The sequence below is a fragment of the Dendropsophus ebraccatus genome, chromosome 11 (genome assembly GCF_027789765.1).
Source record: "Dendropsophus ebraccatus isolate aDenEbr1 chromosome 11, aDenEbr1.pat, whole genome shotgun sequence".
NCBI classification, from domain to species: domain Eukaryota; kingdom Metazoa; phylum Chordata; class Amphibia; order Anura; family Hylidae; genus Dendropsophus; species Dendropsophus ebraccatus.
In genome coordinates this window covers 31,286,774-31,302,465 of record NC_091464.1, presented here as the reverse complement: position 1 = coordinate 31,302,465, position 15,692 = coordinate 31,286,774, and the positions used below count along the sequence as shown (strand labels likewise).

The window sequence follows — 15,692 nt, the reverse complement described above, 5'->3', positions numbered from 1 at the left end:
AGCAGAGGGCAGTGTGTCAGACTAGACAGAATATGTAATTTACAAATGTCCATAACTTTCTGATACGAGCTGATTTTTTAAAAAAAAAAAAATCCCCTCTGGAGTACACCTTTAATGTTCCTCTGGCTGCATCACCTGTCCCTTTTATATTACCACTGTAGAGTGATGTCTTGACAATGAAAGTAATTGAAAAAGTAATGGAAAAAGTCAAGATAATACTATGTGACAGCATTGCAATGAGTTATGTGTTAGGCTAAAGTATGTACACAGTGCTTAACTGGGCGATATGTATGCAATACACTCCTGGCTCTGTTATGTGACCTGGTAGGCCGCACATCATAAGTCTATGGAGCTGTCCAGATCAGATGGGCAGTGTAGACATTTTTTTGCTGGTTCTACTGATTGGTAAAGGTCTGAACACATTTAGACCCTGACCGATCAAGACTTTTGACATGTCAAACGTTTTTTCTAATGACAGGTAACCTTTAATGTAACTATCCCATACAGATTGGACTGACTTTTAGCTGAAGAAATTTCTATATCAGTTGTAAATATACTTCAGTAGGAATCTATAAATTCAGGAAGGGGAGACAAATCTAACCTTGGGTCTTGGTCATGTACTTTGCGGTACCAAAAAATATGCTCTTTTATGTCCCAGCCACTGCCATCACCACAGCAAGTGTCAAATAGATGGGTTCTTCTCTTAAGAGCATTAAGAGCTTTCCTCCCCTTTGCCCTCAGCTATGATTCCCAGCTCTTGTGGTCTTATGATTGAATGCTAGAGCTGTCAATAATATACAAGAGGCCTGGAAAGCAGTCAATGCAGGGAGCTCTGTTCACTAAAGGAGAGCACCTTAAAGGGGTAGTCCATTTGAAAACAACTGATGGCTATCCTGTGGATAAAATATCAATAGTAATAACTCTTTAAAGGAATTTAACAGCTATTGTTCACATTCCAAACTGCTGACATTGTTAGATAGCTATTAGGACAAGGAGACACATGGTACCTTTCATATATGCAGCTGTGCTTTCAGAATGCAGAAAAATGCTTTTATTCTCTGTTACAAAGAGTCAAGGCTTTCCCAAGTTCCTGAAAAGATGCAAGCTGGAAATGCAATCATTAGCTATGGACCGCCATTATTGGTCCATCGTCAGTCATGTGGGACCTGTAACTATGTAACTATGTACTATGGGGCGTCTAAACGAGGGACATCATGCTCACTGCTAACTCAGTTTAACTAGTCCACATATAGCAGCTCCACAACAATTCCTTGAGTGGTGCTCAGTGTGTAACAGGTCAAAATCCCATGCAAAAGAACATAGTTGTGACACTCACCAATAGAGGATAAAAACAACCTTTATTTCATTGCTGGGTCTGAGAGGGGAAACTCAGGCGAAGAACTGTTTCACACAACACCTGTGTGCTTTGTAAAGGCCCTTGTCAAGGATCGCGTGAAACGTTCTGTCGACTGAGTCTTCCCTTTCAGACCCAGCCATGGAATAAATGTCATTTTTATCCTTTATCAGTGAGTGCCACAACTATTTTCTTTTGCCTGGGGTCTCAGAATTTACTGGATCAGGAACATTTATTTGCATGTAAATGCACTGTAATCAGTGGATCCTTACTGATCCGCCAATTACATCAATTGCTGGTGTACACTGCTTTAAGGGGTCAATTGCTGCTTGCATTGAAGTCTCAGCTGTTGGAGTAACTGTATATCCTGGTGCAGAAAGTCACCTCTCTTTAGAAATTTACACAATCTGGACGCAACTGCCAATGCAACTGCGCACGCAACTGCGTAATTTATGCTTTGCAACTGATAATCTGTACGCAGACCAAAAAGTACGCTTCTACTGTATGTTCGTTATTTGTTTATAAATGTTTGACAAACATTAACATGAACCGATTACGATCAATTTTTATTTTTTATGTTCGCGTTCGGGATACGAACCGAACATCGGGATATTTGCTCATCACTAGTCTTAATCCAACAGAGAGCACCTGCAAGTAGCACCACTCCTTCCTGAGGACGATGCAATTCTATTTCCCTATCCAGTGGTGCCGCATGATTTGTTACCACATTCTCTCACAGATTACAGCTGATCAATAACTATCACACTAGAGCGACAGCTTGTAATAATCTTTTCAGGTAATTCATTTAGCAAAAAAAGGACTGTCCAAAGTAAATAGCCCCTTTAAGTTAATCTATCACTCGCCAATTTCCAATAATTTGTATGCAAATATTACCAGCTAGAGCTAAAAGGTCTACTCCTAGTTGAAAGATGTATTTCAGCCATACTTTTAAATAGGTCACCTCTTAGTCTTATCAATTCAATTTGCTTTCAAGAGCAAACAGTTTAGTTTTTCATTATCATTTAAGTTATCAAACAAATAAGCAAAGCTATGTACAAAGACATCAATCTGTAAGACTCTGATGAAGACTCACACAGCTCAATGACCACTGGAATTAAATGAGCAATTTTGTCTTCCCGTTAATTGTAAATAGATTAAGTGTTCTCCTTTTTTTGCTGTCGCACAGAGAAAAGGAAAATCAATATACATTCCTTAAGCTGTCCGGTCTCTTTTATACATATTTACAAAATAAAGTGGAAATATCATGCACCGCAGGTAGCGTATAGCAGTGAAATACTGGGAAATGGCTTGACTGACAGCTTAGTTAGGGGTTGTACTGCTCGCAATTACCCAACCATGTTACTTCCATTAATTTACTCTCTAGGAGTTTTACAATAATATAAAATGGGAATGGATAGTAATTAGTGTACTTTAAATTTTAATACATTTATTGCTTAAGTATTCACAATAAATGGCCTAATTTGCAGACACTTCAGATTTCATAAAGGTCAGGAAATGCCATGCTTAACCTTTAGAATTAGCAAAGCATGTAGCATGCACTTGTTCATTTAAAAACGGTGCTTTCTTCAAAGTCAAAGGGCTTTATTTTCCAGTTATGAGAGGCTATTAAAGCTCATTGGCTATGGCAGGCTTACTAATCATCATTTTTAATGCAGTGCAGAATTGAAGTAATGAAATGCTTTGGAATAAAGCGTATAAAAATCACATTTTCATTCTTCTTAAGCCAGATTTTCATAATTCTTTGTGAGGACGATTTTGTTCTTACGACAAAAGTTTAATTAATTGTTTTTATGGGATTTTATTCTACTGGGTTATGTACATCGTGAATTATAGTAACCTGACGGACTGGAGAAAATGGTAAAACACCAAAGATTTTGACCTTTTAATTCATGAAGCGTCCATAATTTACATGCAGCATCATCTCCTTATCTCATTCACTGTGCTCAGGCCTGGTTTATCGGTAGAGCGTTAAGGGCAGCTGCACTACACCAACCTGATGACAGAGTAGTCCCGGCTTCCTTGCTGTGCCGCCTTCTATAGGGCTGACTCCTTCTTCACATCCTTCCTTATTCCCTTGCCATAAAAGCTCAATCACAATAATTAAGAGCATGTGATGCTGCACTTCTGCTACTTTAGTTCATCCATTTCTCCATAAAATCCCTGCAGCCATCAACATCACAGGCCAGGATAGTGCAAAGAAGTTCAATTTATAATAGCGTTAACCAGACACAGGACAGGAAGAATGAGGGGGATGGCTGATTTGGGACAAAGATTTATATTTTGTCAATTGTAGTTCAAGGCAGGAAAGGTGATAAGAAATTAAATTTGCATGTCAGGTTATAGGACAGGACACAAGACAGGTGAGGCCCTTGCGCTGACACCCGCCCGCTGTCCCTGACTACTAACCACAACTGCCCTAGACGGCAGAGGACAACTGGGCGATGGTCCCTAACCTGTAAAGAGTATGGCAAATAACGTGGACAAAACACAATAGTCGCAGGGTAAATGGTCTGGGTCAAAAACAAACAGTTGATGCAGTACAAAATGGGAGCCAGAAGAAACATCACAAGCCAAGCCAGGCAACCTGGAAATACAATCAGGGTACAAATGTTAGGTCAAGGGATACTCAAGTACTGAGGCTCTATCACAAGCAAGGAAGGACACACAGGGGAGGATATTTATGGAGGCTGGAGTCCCAGCCCCAAACCTCCATGCAAAGCTCACTGGAGGTGCTGACCGCCTGTCACTAAATGAAAAAACATTACACCTGGGCCGATGGGCTGCGGTGGTGAAGCCCCTGCTGCGGCAACAACAAATGTGATGCTGATGTGTCCCTAGAAACTGGGCAATTGTTGGGGATACAGTCGGCGTGCTCTTCGAAACCGGCTGTATGCTCTGGCGTAAGATTGTGGAAGGCCGGCCATACACTGACGACCGGCTCCTGACAGTGCAAAATTATTATTTTTTCTCTTCTTTCTCCTTTCTCTTTTTTTTTTTTTTTTTGTGATTTAACCCCTAGACGACCCTGGACGTAGGGTTACGTCATGGAAGTCTGTCCTTAGACGACCCATGACGTAACCTTACGTCCTGGGTGTTTTTCCCGCTATGAAGCGCGCTCCGGAGCAGAGCGCGCTTCATAGCAGGTGGGGGCCGGCTGCAATCAGCAGCCAGGACCTCACCGGTAATGACACGCTGCAGCGATCGCGCTGCCGCGCGTCATTAACCCCTTAAACACCGCGATCGCGGCGTTTAAGTGTAAGTGACAGGGGGAGTCCCCTGTCACTTACCGATCGGGACCCCCGCAGTGTGACTGCGGGGGTCCCGATCGTTGGAACGCACTGCCGGAGGTCTCTTACCTGCCACCGTGCGGTCCGATCGGCGATCTGCTACACTGAGCCTGCACAGGCAGACTCAATGAGCAGATCGCCGATAACACTGATCAATGCTATGCCTATGGCATAGCATTCATCAGTGTAGAAATCTAAGTATTGTATGTACAAGTCCCCCAAAGTTCAAAACACTAACACACTACCCCAAAACCCCTCCCCCAATAAAAGTCTAAATCACCCCCCTTTCCCATTATATAAATAAAACATATAAAAATGAATAAATAGATAAACATATAATATACCGTAGCGTGCGTAATTGTCCGATCTATTAAAATATAACAAGTGTCATTGTGACCGGTAAACGGCGTACACGAAAAGAGGGGAAAAAGTGCGCAGATTACCGATTTTATGTTACATTATATATTTAAAAAAATCAATAAAAAGTGATTAAAACGTCTGATCTTCACAAATATGGTATTAATAAAAACTAGAGATCATGGCGGAAAAAATGACACCCCATACAGCCCCATAGGTGAAAAATAAAACCGTTATAAGCGTCACAATAGGCCCATTTTATTAATATTTAATTGCCAAAAAAAAGGATTTCATAAAAAAAAAAATATATAACATTAGAGAATCTGTGTAACCTGCATATGGTTGTGTTCGGACTGACCTATAGAATAATAGTGTCATGTCGCTGTTACCATATAGTGCATTACGTAGACACAGGAACCCCCCAAACGTTACCATATTGCATTCTTTCTTACGATTTCACCTATTTATATCTTCATAAATAATATATTTGGAATTCCATCATACATGTTATGGTAAAATGAATGACGCCATTACACAGTACAACTATTCCTGTAACAAACAAGCACTTACATGGCCTGTAGATAGAAAACTGAGAGTGCTAGAGCTCTTAGAAGGGGAGGAGGGAAAAACGAAAGCACTAAGATCAAAATTTGCGCGGTCCACTGGGTCATTTTGGGCCTGGTCCTCAAAGGGTTAAAGTGTCACTGTCATTAAATTCCTTTTTTGCAGAAATCAATATTACAGGCGATTTTAAGAAACTTTGTAATTGGGTTTATTAGCAGAAAAATGCATTTTTATAATGAAAAAGCAGTTTGAAGCTCTTCCCCCTGTCTTCATGATTGTCTATGGAGAAGGGAGGGGTTGAGGGAGATGAGGCACCAAAACAGGACAACACAGAGTCAATTTACAGCTACATCACAGGGCTATCTCCTCTGACGTCAGCACTGACCTCTCTGACCTCTGAATACCAGCTTCACACAGCTCCCTGCTGTGTAATACTTTGTTCTCTCCTCTCTGCTGGCGACTAATCTCCCTTCTCCCCCCTTCCCTTTTCATAAAACAGACAGGGTCCGACTGATGTAAATTAGTGGAGATTTCCTAATAATGAGCAGTGGATGAGACAGAGGGGGGGGGGGGACCTGGGGAAGGCCTTTTTGAATACAGATAATGGCATATTTGTCTATAGCTGTCTATTTAAAGGGGTTGGCCACTTCTTAAACACAATAACCCATTCAGACCTATTCTGAAAGAGGTTATTACATATCCCTATGGTGCCTTGAAGGATTACGCCTATCTTGCCCTTCTGGCAAGGTGCTCCAGCCATACATTACATAGTGGGCGTCCACACTGTGCTCCCTCTCCGTCCCCCGGAAGTCAGTCCATGGAGGGGCATGTGATCATCAGCCCGTCCACTGCCTCCCAGCATCCAGTGCGCACAGCATTCGGCGCCTGCACAGTGCTCTCCCTTCCCCCTGTGTTCAAGTATCCTCGCATGTCTACTACAAAGCACAACAGAACGGGAGAGCACTGCCTCTCAGCCGTTGCGGTATTTAGTTTATGTGCCATAATCACATGACATAGGGGGACGGGAGAGCACTGTGCTCTCTGCTCCTGTTCTTCTCCCCCCTCTACTGCCGTCACCCCCGGCCACCACCGCGTCCGAGTCCACCCCCTGCTTAGTCCGGGAGAGCACTGTGCAGGCACCGATCGCACAGTGCTCTCTCCTCCTGGTCTCCTCCGCTCTACTGCCGCCCCCGGCCCCGGTCACCACAGCGTCCCTGTCCGCCCCCTGCTTAGTCCGGGAGAGCACTGTGACGGCGCCGATCGCACAGTGCTCTCTCCTCCTGGTCTCCCCCGCTCTCATTAGCACTTTCCCTAATTGCCGTTCTGCTGCTGTCCCCCCTGGCCCAGAGCACCCCCACGGCGCCATCCTACTTTCAGAGCAGTACATGTGCTGTGCTGAGGATTAGGCAATTAATCCACAATTCATGTAATTCCAATTTAGTATTGAAAGGGTTAAATATTTCTGGATTGTCAGGAGATTTCCCTAGTTTTAGTAACATAGCTATTGATGCCCTTAACATTTCCTTTGGGAAAACTTCAGTATGCTATATACTATTGAATAGTGTTAAGAGATGAGTTCCCATTGGTTTTCATTGTCTATAGTAATCATTATTCGTGTCCATCAGGACCAGGAACCCAAAGAGTCATTAATGGAAAATATCAATCTCTATCAATTAGAAAGGAGCTAATAATAAATCTATTTATTGCGGTTTAAACCTTAGGCTATCATACCCAGTACTGCAGAAGAAGAACCTGATTTTAAGTGTCCCTGTCGTTATAACTTTAAAAATCTAAATCAACAGTAGATGTCATATAAAGCAAGTTTGCAATATACATTCGTTATTATTTTTGTTGTTATCCTGCTATAAAACAAAGCTGAACTTACCAGAAATCCAGGTGCAGTCTCCTGAAATCAGATTTTTAGACTTGTGCTGGTTGAAAAAAAACAGATTAAACCCAGGAATTCCGGCCAGTACAGAGAGTCACGGCTCAATGTGTCCATCAGTCACATGACTGCCTTCTCTCTGTGAGCGCTCAGATGGCCTGGGATACACAGGACTTTCAGTTTTCTGACAGTTTCCTGTGTTTTGAGAAAAAAAAACTGTCAGAAAACAAGAAGTGTCTCCTACACAAACAACATACTCATGATGGCATGATGTTGTTTGGTAAGGATCGTGGCATCTGCCGTCCCGCAAGACTTATGTCTATGTTTTTACCTGCTATGAAATAAAGTAACTCCGCATCAGATCGGTGAGTGCCTTCAGCTTTCTTTCTCACTATTTGTGTGCATGTATGTATGTGTGAGTGAGGGTGCATGTATGTGTGTGTATGTACAGTATGAGTAAGTCAGGGTGCATGTGTGTGAGTGAGGGTGCATGTATGTATGTATGTATGTATGTATGTATGTATGAGCGAGTGACAGTGCATGCATGTATGTATGTGTGAGTGTGGGTGCTTGTATGTACAGTATGTGTAAATGAGGGTGTATGTATGTACAGTATGTGTGTGAGGGTGCATGCATGTTAGTATGTGTGTGTGTGTGTGTGTGTGTGTGTGTGAGGGTGCATGTATGAGTGAGGGTGCATGTATGTATGTATTTATTTATTTTTTTTAAGGGGGGGGATTTTGCAGAACACATGGGGTGCTACATCCCCATACACCTGATATTTTCTTGCTATATGTGGTAGGATCTGGTTATTTTGTGTGTTTGACTACATGTCTCACAGATATAGCATTATCCTGCAGTGTCCTTCCATACTGTACACTGTTGTCGCGCTTAGTTTACATGCGGCGCCTCTTAATTTGTTTATAGCAGGGCAAGGTACCTTTTTGCTTTTTAATAGTTTTTATGCAGGCATGTATATGTTCAACTTGTTTTCATGTCTGCCATTGTATTATTCGGGTGGGTTCACACTACGGAATAGAGGTGGATTCCGTCACTCGTACATCTCCATCAGTGCCATAGACTCCATTCTATTGTTGAGCAGATTCCGCCACCCGCCTAAAGAATTGACATGTCTATTCACTCGGCGGATGGCGGAATCTGGCCGACCATAGAATGGAGTCTATGGCACAGCATGGGGCGATTGACGGAATCCGCAGCGGATTATCCGCCCGGATTCCTCAGTTTTAACATAGCCTTATAAGGATTGTCATTGAATAAAAATACTTTTTGATGTGCAACCGGGTTATATGCATGTTCCTTTCTTCTGGGCTGGTTTAGTGCATTGGTCACATGCATAGGTTTGCACTGTTTTTAATTGTTAGACCCCTTATTGAAAGCTGTAATATTGGATCAAGGGCAAGGTTTTTTTTTTTCCAATGGGAAGGTGATCTTGTAGCAAATCAATGACCAGAATTGTCTCAGAAATCAATTACTCCAATCAGGTTTGCAATATTTCCTGGTTCAAAAGTTATCAACACATAAATTTGCTTTGGGTTCAGCTTCAAGCGACTTTGTACCCACAATCTGTCCCCCCCAAACCACTTGTACCTTCGGATAGCTGCTTTTAATCCAAGATCTGTCCTGGGGTCCGTTCGGCAGGGGATGCAGTTATTGTCCTTAAAAAAAAAACTTTTAAACTTGCAGCCCTGTGCCCTGTGGAGTATCTGTGCCCTAACCTTGCACCACCCCTCCGTCCCTCCTCCCCACCCTCTTCATCATTAGGAATGCCACTGGCAGGATTTTTCCTATTCCTCTGCAGGGAACACTGCACAGGTGCCTTAACGATCCAGCACATGTGCCGTCCTCACACAGCTGATGAATAGGAGACAATCTGCCTGGAGCATTCCTAATGATAAAGAGGGCGGGGAGGAGGGACAGAGAGGTTGTTCCAACCTAAAGCACTGACACTCTAGGCCACAGCAGTTTGACACAGGGCTGCAAGCTTAAAAGCTGTTTTTTAGGACAATAACTGCATCACCTGCCGAACGAACCGCAGGTCAGATCTTGAATTAAAAGCAGCTATCTGAAGGTACAAATGGTTTAGGGGGGGGGAGGGTCAGATTGTGGGTACAGAGTCGCTTTCTGCTCTGTGTTCAGCACCATAGACAGCACACTGAACACATCAAATAGCTGTGCACCACAGGAAACATTCCCATTTGTTGTTGCAAATTTCTGTGTTGATAAGCTGCTCTCTTTTTACTATCTAACCAAATAGCATAAATGGATAATATATGATCAGTGCTGCACAGTGTTCTGGGATCTGTAGTGCCACTAATTTCTTAGTACTAGGTGATAGATATACAGTATGTGGCTGGAATAACCTGTGAAGACTAATCCCACAGCTGCTTCAGTAATGAATGGAGGACAATGTGAACTCAGGTTATTCCTGTCACACATAGCTATCACCTAGTGCCCAGAAATTAGTGGCCCTACCAACTTCAGATCACTGTGCAGCATTACTTATATTTTATTTGTTTAGCCCTAGTAGGAAGAAAGCAGCTTACAAGTAGTCATTTAGCATATGGTTTGTGTTACTTAGCACTATTGTCTTTGCTTATTTATATTCTTTTATTAAATGACTCCTATGACTTTTTGTTGTTAGTTCATATACACATTAGTAGTTAAGCTTAATGGGTTTCAGAGTTCTAGATCTGCACATGAATTCTTCATAATGACTTTCACAATTATTAATTCAACAGTCATTAATTTGACACTTGTACACATTAGTCTAATGAGAAATAATAGCCATCTTGCTACGCTATGGTACTAGTGCTAGCAGTGTCTCCTTCACTATCTGTAGATTACGCAATAGATAAAAATGCACTGCTGTTTCTTAGTAATAATAATATAATAATAATATTTATTTATTTGTATAGTGCCAACAGATTCTGCAGCGCTTTTTATTTTTTTAAATACATAAGTGCAATACAGGTTATATTTATTTTAAATTATACAATAAATAAATAAAAATAAAAATAATACATAATTAGACACCTGCTTGCGAGAGTGTAAAGACTAGGAGGACTGGGGGTGATATGAGAGGCAACAAGTGCTTTATTTGCCAGTGTTCCAGTCATTGTGCATAAATTCTCAAAGTGCCTATAGGTGATTGGGCGAGCCAGTCACATGCCATTGTGTTCAGGTAGCAAGTACAATGTAGATGGCACCGAAGAGGTTATAGAGAGGATGGAGAAGGGATAGCAGAGAGAGGGACGAGAGAGATTAGGGAACGTTATAAGCGCACCTGAAGAGATGAGTCTTAAGGGCACGCTTGAAACTGTGGGTGTTGGAAATAAGTCTGAGGTCTTTGGGTAGGGAGTTCCAGAAAACTGGTGCAGCACGGGAGAAGTCTTGGAGGTGAGAGTGGGAGGTTTTGATTATGGAAGATGTTAGTGTAAGATCATTAGCAGAATGCAGAGCACGGGAAGGATGGTAGGTGAAGATGAGGGAGGAGATGTATGGAGGGGCAGAGTTGCGGAGAACTTTATGGGTGAGGGTGAGGAGTTTAAACTGTATTCTGGATTTAATGGGTAACCAGTCTGTCTGGCTGCTGCATTCAGGATAGACTGGAGAGGGGAGAGCTTAGAGAAAGGAAGGCAATTGGTAGGGAGTTACAATAGTCAAGACAGGAGTGGATCAGGGCGACAGTAGGAGTCTGAGCTGTGTCAGTGGTGAGAAATGGGTGGATTCTAGAGATGTTTTTGAGATGTAAATGACAGGAGCGTGCAAGTGCTTGAATATAAGGAAGGACACACCTGGATGGAAAGAAGATGGCCTTCATATATAATATCAACTGTATATTTGACACATATGAGGCAGGAGTTCATCCTACCTGCTTCTCTCATGCCACAGCCCACATGCTAGGGTTAGTAGTAGTTTGGACCCTTCTAGGGAAGCCTTACCGGTTCTGATTTTTTTGTCTGTGTCCTCCTCGACAGTGCACTTCCCTGCTTCCTAGGGCTCTCACTGGCTCTGTGGGATTTAAAGGGCCAATGCGCCGCTAATTGTCTGCAGCAGATGTATATAAATAGTCACTCCAGTATGACTCCTTTATTGGAGTCTCTGTGTGCTTTCCCTAAGTACCGTGGTCCCAGCCTGAGACCCTGACCCATTAAAGTGTCTCCTGCCAGAAATGCCCACCACCGTAAACAGGCCAGGCACGGGGTAGCAACATGTAGGTCGACGGTCGCAGCAAGCCTGTGCTACCTTCTGTCGGGCTCTGGTGAAGACCCCTCTCCCTGGTTCAGTTTACTCTATCTTTTTTATCTGTCCTACTTCCCTGTATCCATCCCCTGCTTGTATATCCCCCTTCCCTGCATCCATCCCCTCCTTGGTTGAACTTGATGGACATGTGTCTTTTTTCAACCGTATTAACTATGTAACTTCGTAACTATCGCTTGCACGATCGTTACAATATCAGTAACATTTCAATTGTTACTTAAATATAAACAAAGTCTAGTTAGGAAATCCTAATATTTTACGTGGCTTTTGTTTAAAGAAAAAAGTTCATTATTTTTTATTGCCTAAATTTGACAGGTAAGGTAGTAGGACATTCTGACTGTATGCCATAAGTGCCTCTTTACGTATTCTAGATTACTTTCCTGTATTTCACAATATAGCTGTAAATAAGTAATTCTTCACCACTGCCTAACCAATTCACAGTGATTATTTGAACATAGGGAGAAACATTGAAACTAATTTCCATATATTGTAGACAACAGCCTCTAGCATGTGCAGGCATGTATAAGCAAAGTTATTTATGACTATCAATCAAGAACCTAATACACCATAAAAGGTCACACATCAGACAAGTGAATATGAGATCTCAGTAGCATAAATCCTTGGACTTTTGTGCTGGATGTTTTATTGTAATATTTGATGTTTTACTGTAAAGTTATTTATTCATTTAAATATTTTATTTCATGGCATTAGCTACTAACTAAAAAGGTCATTTTGATATTTTACGGGTAGGTAGGAAATAGAGAAATGGAAAATTCAGTACTTTTTTTTATTTTTATTTTTTTTTAATGGAATAAATGTCACCCTGTTTTTTATACCCTAAGATAAATGTTTGTATAGAAAATAAAATTAATTCTGAATTTAATCTAATGCATTCTCTTCACTAAAGAGTTTGACTTTGTAAAACTCTGACCCGTTTATCAACAACACCTATTGGGATTTTTTAAGTGCACCTCAAATGATGCAGGATCATCTGCTTATGCTCTACGGAAAACTTCCTTTAAGTGATACTGTAGAGGCAGAGGGATCCTGTGTACAAGAAAGACTATAATGCTAGGAACTTCTCCTGCAATATCCATGTTATTCATAATAAGAACTTTCAAAGAAGGAGCAATTGTCTGATCTAAACTCCATCTTATGTTTTTACAATATTGACGAAATTATGCAAGATCCTCATTCTAATAAAATAAGCTTAAGTAAAGCTATTTACAACATCTTGAGATACATTTTGGGAGCTGGGGTTAGTGGTGTGTGGCTTGCACCATTGGCAGAAGAAGAATAACAGAGTTAGCTTTCTCAGCCTGGGGACACAGTAAGGCCATGTTCGCGTAACGTATATTTTCATAAAAATGAGGCCGTTGTTGCCGATTGGAACAACAGCCGTGATTAATATGAAAATATATGTTACCTTGCCGTCTATGGAATCCTAGACGGAGCGTATACACATAATATGCACCCCGGCCAGGATGTCTAGCGGCACCGTAAATAACTGACATTTCAGTTTTCTGCGGCTGATATTCAAATCCGCACCGAAAAATGTGCTGCGGATTTGATGGTGCAGATTTGATGCCGTGTTCATTCATTTAGTCATATCTGCTGCGGATCTGCAGCAGAAAATCCACTGCGATACGGTACGTGGGAAGCTACCCTAAACAATACATAGATATTGAATGGTCAATAACTGTGCGATCTTTTTTAAAGTATTTTAATAATTGATCTTTTTTTTAACAGGAACCAAAACAAGCCCTTCCTCCTATACATATCATACATTCAAGTTCACACAGCTCTTTATGCTTCTGCTGCATTTAGAGGGAAAAGTAAACATGGCATTTATGGAGATGCTGTAGAAGAAGTAGACTGGAGCATAGGTAAGTTATCTAGTTGCCTAAAACGCAGGGTAGCCAATAACATTAGTAATAATTAGGGATAAATGAACTTACAGTAAGTCTGAACCCCAATGAGCAACATTTGACCCCCACACTTACTGTAAGTTCACCCCTCTCTAGAAATAATGCTGAAATATATGTATATATAGTAACATTGAGGGAGATTTATCACACATAGGGGGAGATTTATCAAAGGGTGTAAAATTTAGACTGGTGCAAACTACCCACAGCAACCAATCACAGCTCAGCTTTAGGCAGTTCTGACAGGAAAGCTGAGCTGTGATTGGTTGCTGTGGGCAGTTTGCACCAGTCTAAATTTTACACCCTCCGATAAATCTCCCCCATGGTGTACAGTGAAACTGGCTCAGTTGCCCCTAGCAACCAATCAGATTCCACCTTTCATTTTCCAAAGAGTCTGTAAGGAATGAAAGGTGGAATCTGTTTTACTTTACATCATGTTTGATAAATCTCCCCCATTGTTTATAATTTGTAAGCAAACAATCAACTTCACAAAAAACTCCACAATATTACAATACTTTTTGCAGAAATTAATAGTATTCAGTATTGTAGTAATTTTTCTTTAGTCTGCACCATTGGAAGGGTTCCCAGTAATGTTATGTGTGCTTTCTATTTCATGCAGCAACATTAGTCTATGGGCAACAGCTCAGTAAGTTACATCAACTAAAAGCATAAAACAGAAATCTGCAGAAAACATAGCAACACCTTTCATCACTACATAATACATGCTCATGCACATGATAGCAGTTTGTTGACAGATATTTATGTTTATTTTTCTAGAACGGTCTTTTTCTATGTTTTTAAAAATATGTATTCTTCAATCTTTTAAAAGATAAAACAATTAGAGATGAGCAAAGTATAAAAAAATTTGGTTTACCAGATTTGGGAATTTTTGGTGTAAAATTTGCAAACTTGGGAACTAAACCTTAATAAACCACAATAAACAGCTTGACAATTGTTTAGCTTTTTTGGTGCAGTTTTTGTGCAATACTTACCCATCCGTGTTCCCCCAGTATCCTCTTCTATGTCTCCGGTGTCCTGTGTATCTGGTGTCCTCTTCTGTACTGACTCTAGCCCTCTTAGCCATTTACTAACGGAGATGAGACAGCACTGTGGTTGCTGATTGGCTGAGTGGGCTGTCACTCTCTAGACAAGAGTGACAGCTTTCTCAGCCAAGGACTCATGTTCTCTTCTGTCTCAGTCCGTCACTGAATAGCTGAGTGGGCTGTCACTCTCTAGACAAGAGTGACAGCTTTCTCAGCCAAGCACTCATGTTCTCTTCTGTCTCAGTCAGTCACTGAATAGCTGAGTGGGCTGTCATTCTCATCTCTGCAGTGAAAGCCCATTCAGCCAATCAGTGACTGACTAAGATGGGACAGCACTGCAGTGATTGCCTGAGCGGGCTGTCACTGTAGTGTCTCAAGAGTGACAGCCCACTCAGTCAATAACTGACCACCACTGTGCCATTTCAATCAGTCACTGGCTCAGCAGGCTGGAGGCGGCACAGAAGAGGACACCAGGGGAGTGCGGACAGGTGAGCATGTCCATTTTTTTTTAAAGTTTGCAAAAATTTACTTCGCTCAACTTTAAAAATAAATATAAAAAAATTAAAAATTATAGCAGTTAAAGTTTTTATAGCCAACAGCTCTTGTCTTGAGGTTGTATGGACAGTTTAACTAGCTAGGGATGTCTGATTGAATAGTATGCACTGTTTCTTTTATCATCTTATTCCTTCCCTACCTATTTTTATTCTTTGACTTTCCAGACACATTCTGTTGGTATCTCAAATTCTTGTTTCTTAACGTTTCACTAATATGTAAATTGCAGACGCCGATTTCAGTCTCCATTGTTTATAGAAAGGAAATGTGTTTTGTTCGAGGAAATTCACCTATTGCTGAATAACTAGCACACATTTATATTACTATAATAACAGATACTTAAGAGACATACTTCCATAAAAGAGGTTATCCAGTATTAGAAAGACATAGTTGCACCACATCTGATTATGTTTGGTATTAAAA

The 15,692-nt window shown here is 41.2% G+C and overlaps 1 protein-coding gene across 2 annotated transcripts in view; it reads left to right on the top strand.

The window, feature by feature from the left end:
* The window catches only part of LOC138768152 (steryl-sulfatase-like), a 112,741-nt gene that overhangs the window by 41,847 nt on the left and 55,202 nt on the right, over positions 1-15,692 (top strand). For both annotated transcript variants that reach the window (XM_069946261.1, XM_069946260.1), the window contains exon 6: positions 13,499-13,635. In XM_069946261.1, the coding sequence (XP_069802362.1) occupies positions 13,499-13,635 (137 nt within the window). The remainder of the gene's footprint in view (positions 1-13,498; positions 13,636-15,692) is intronic.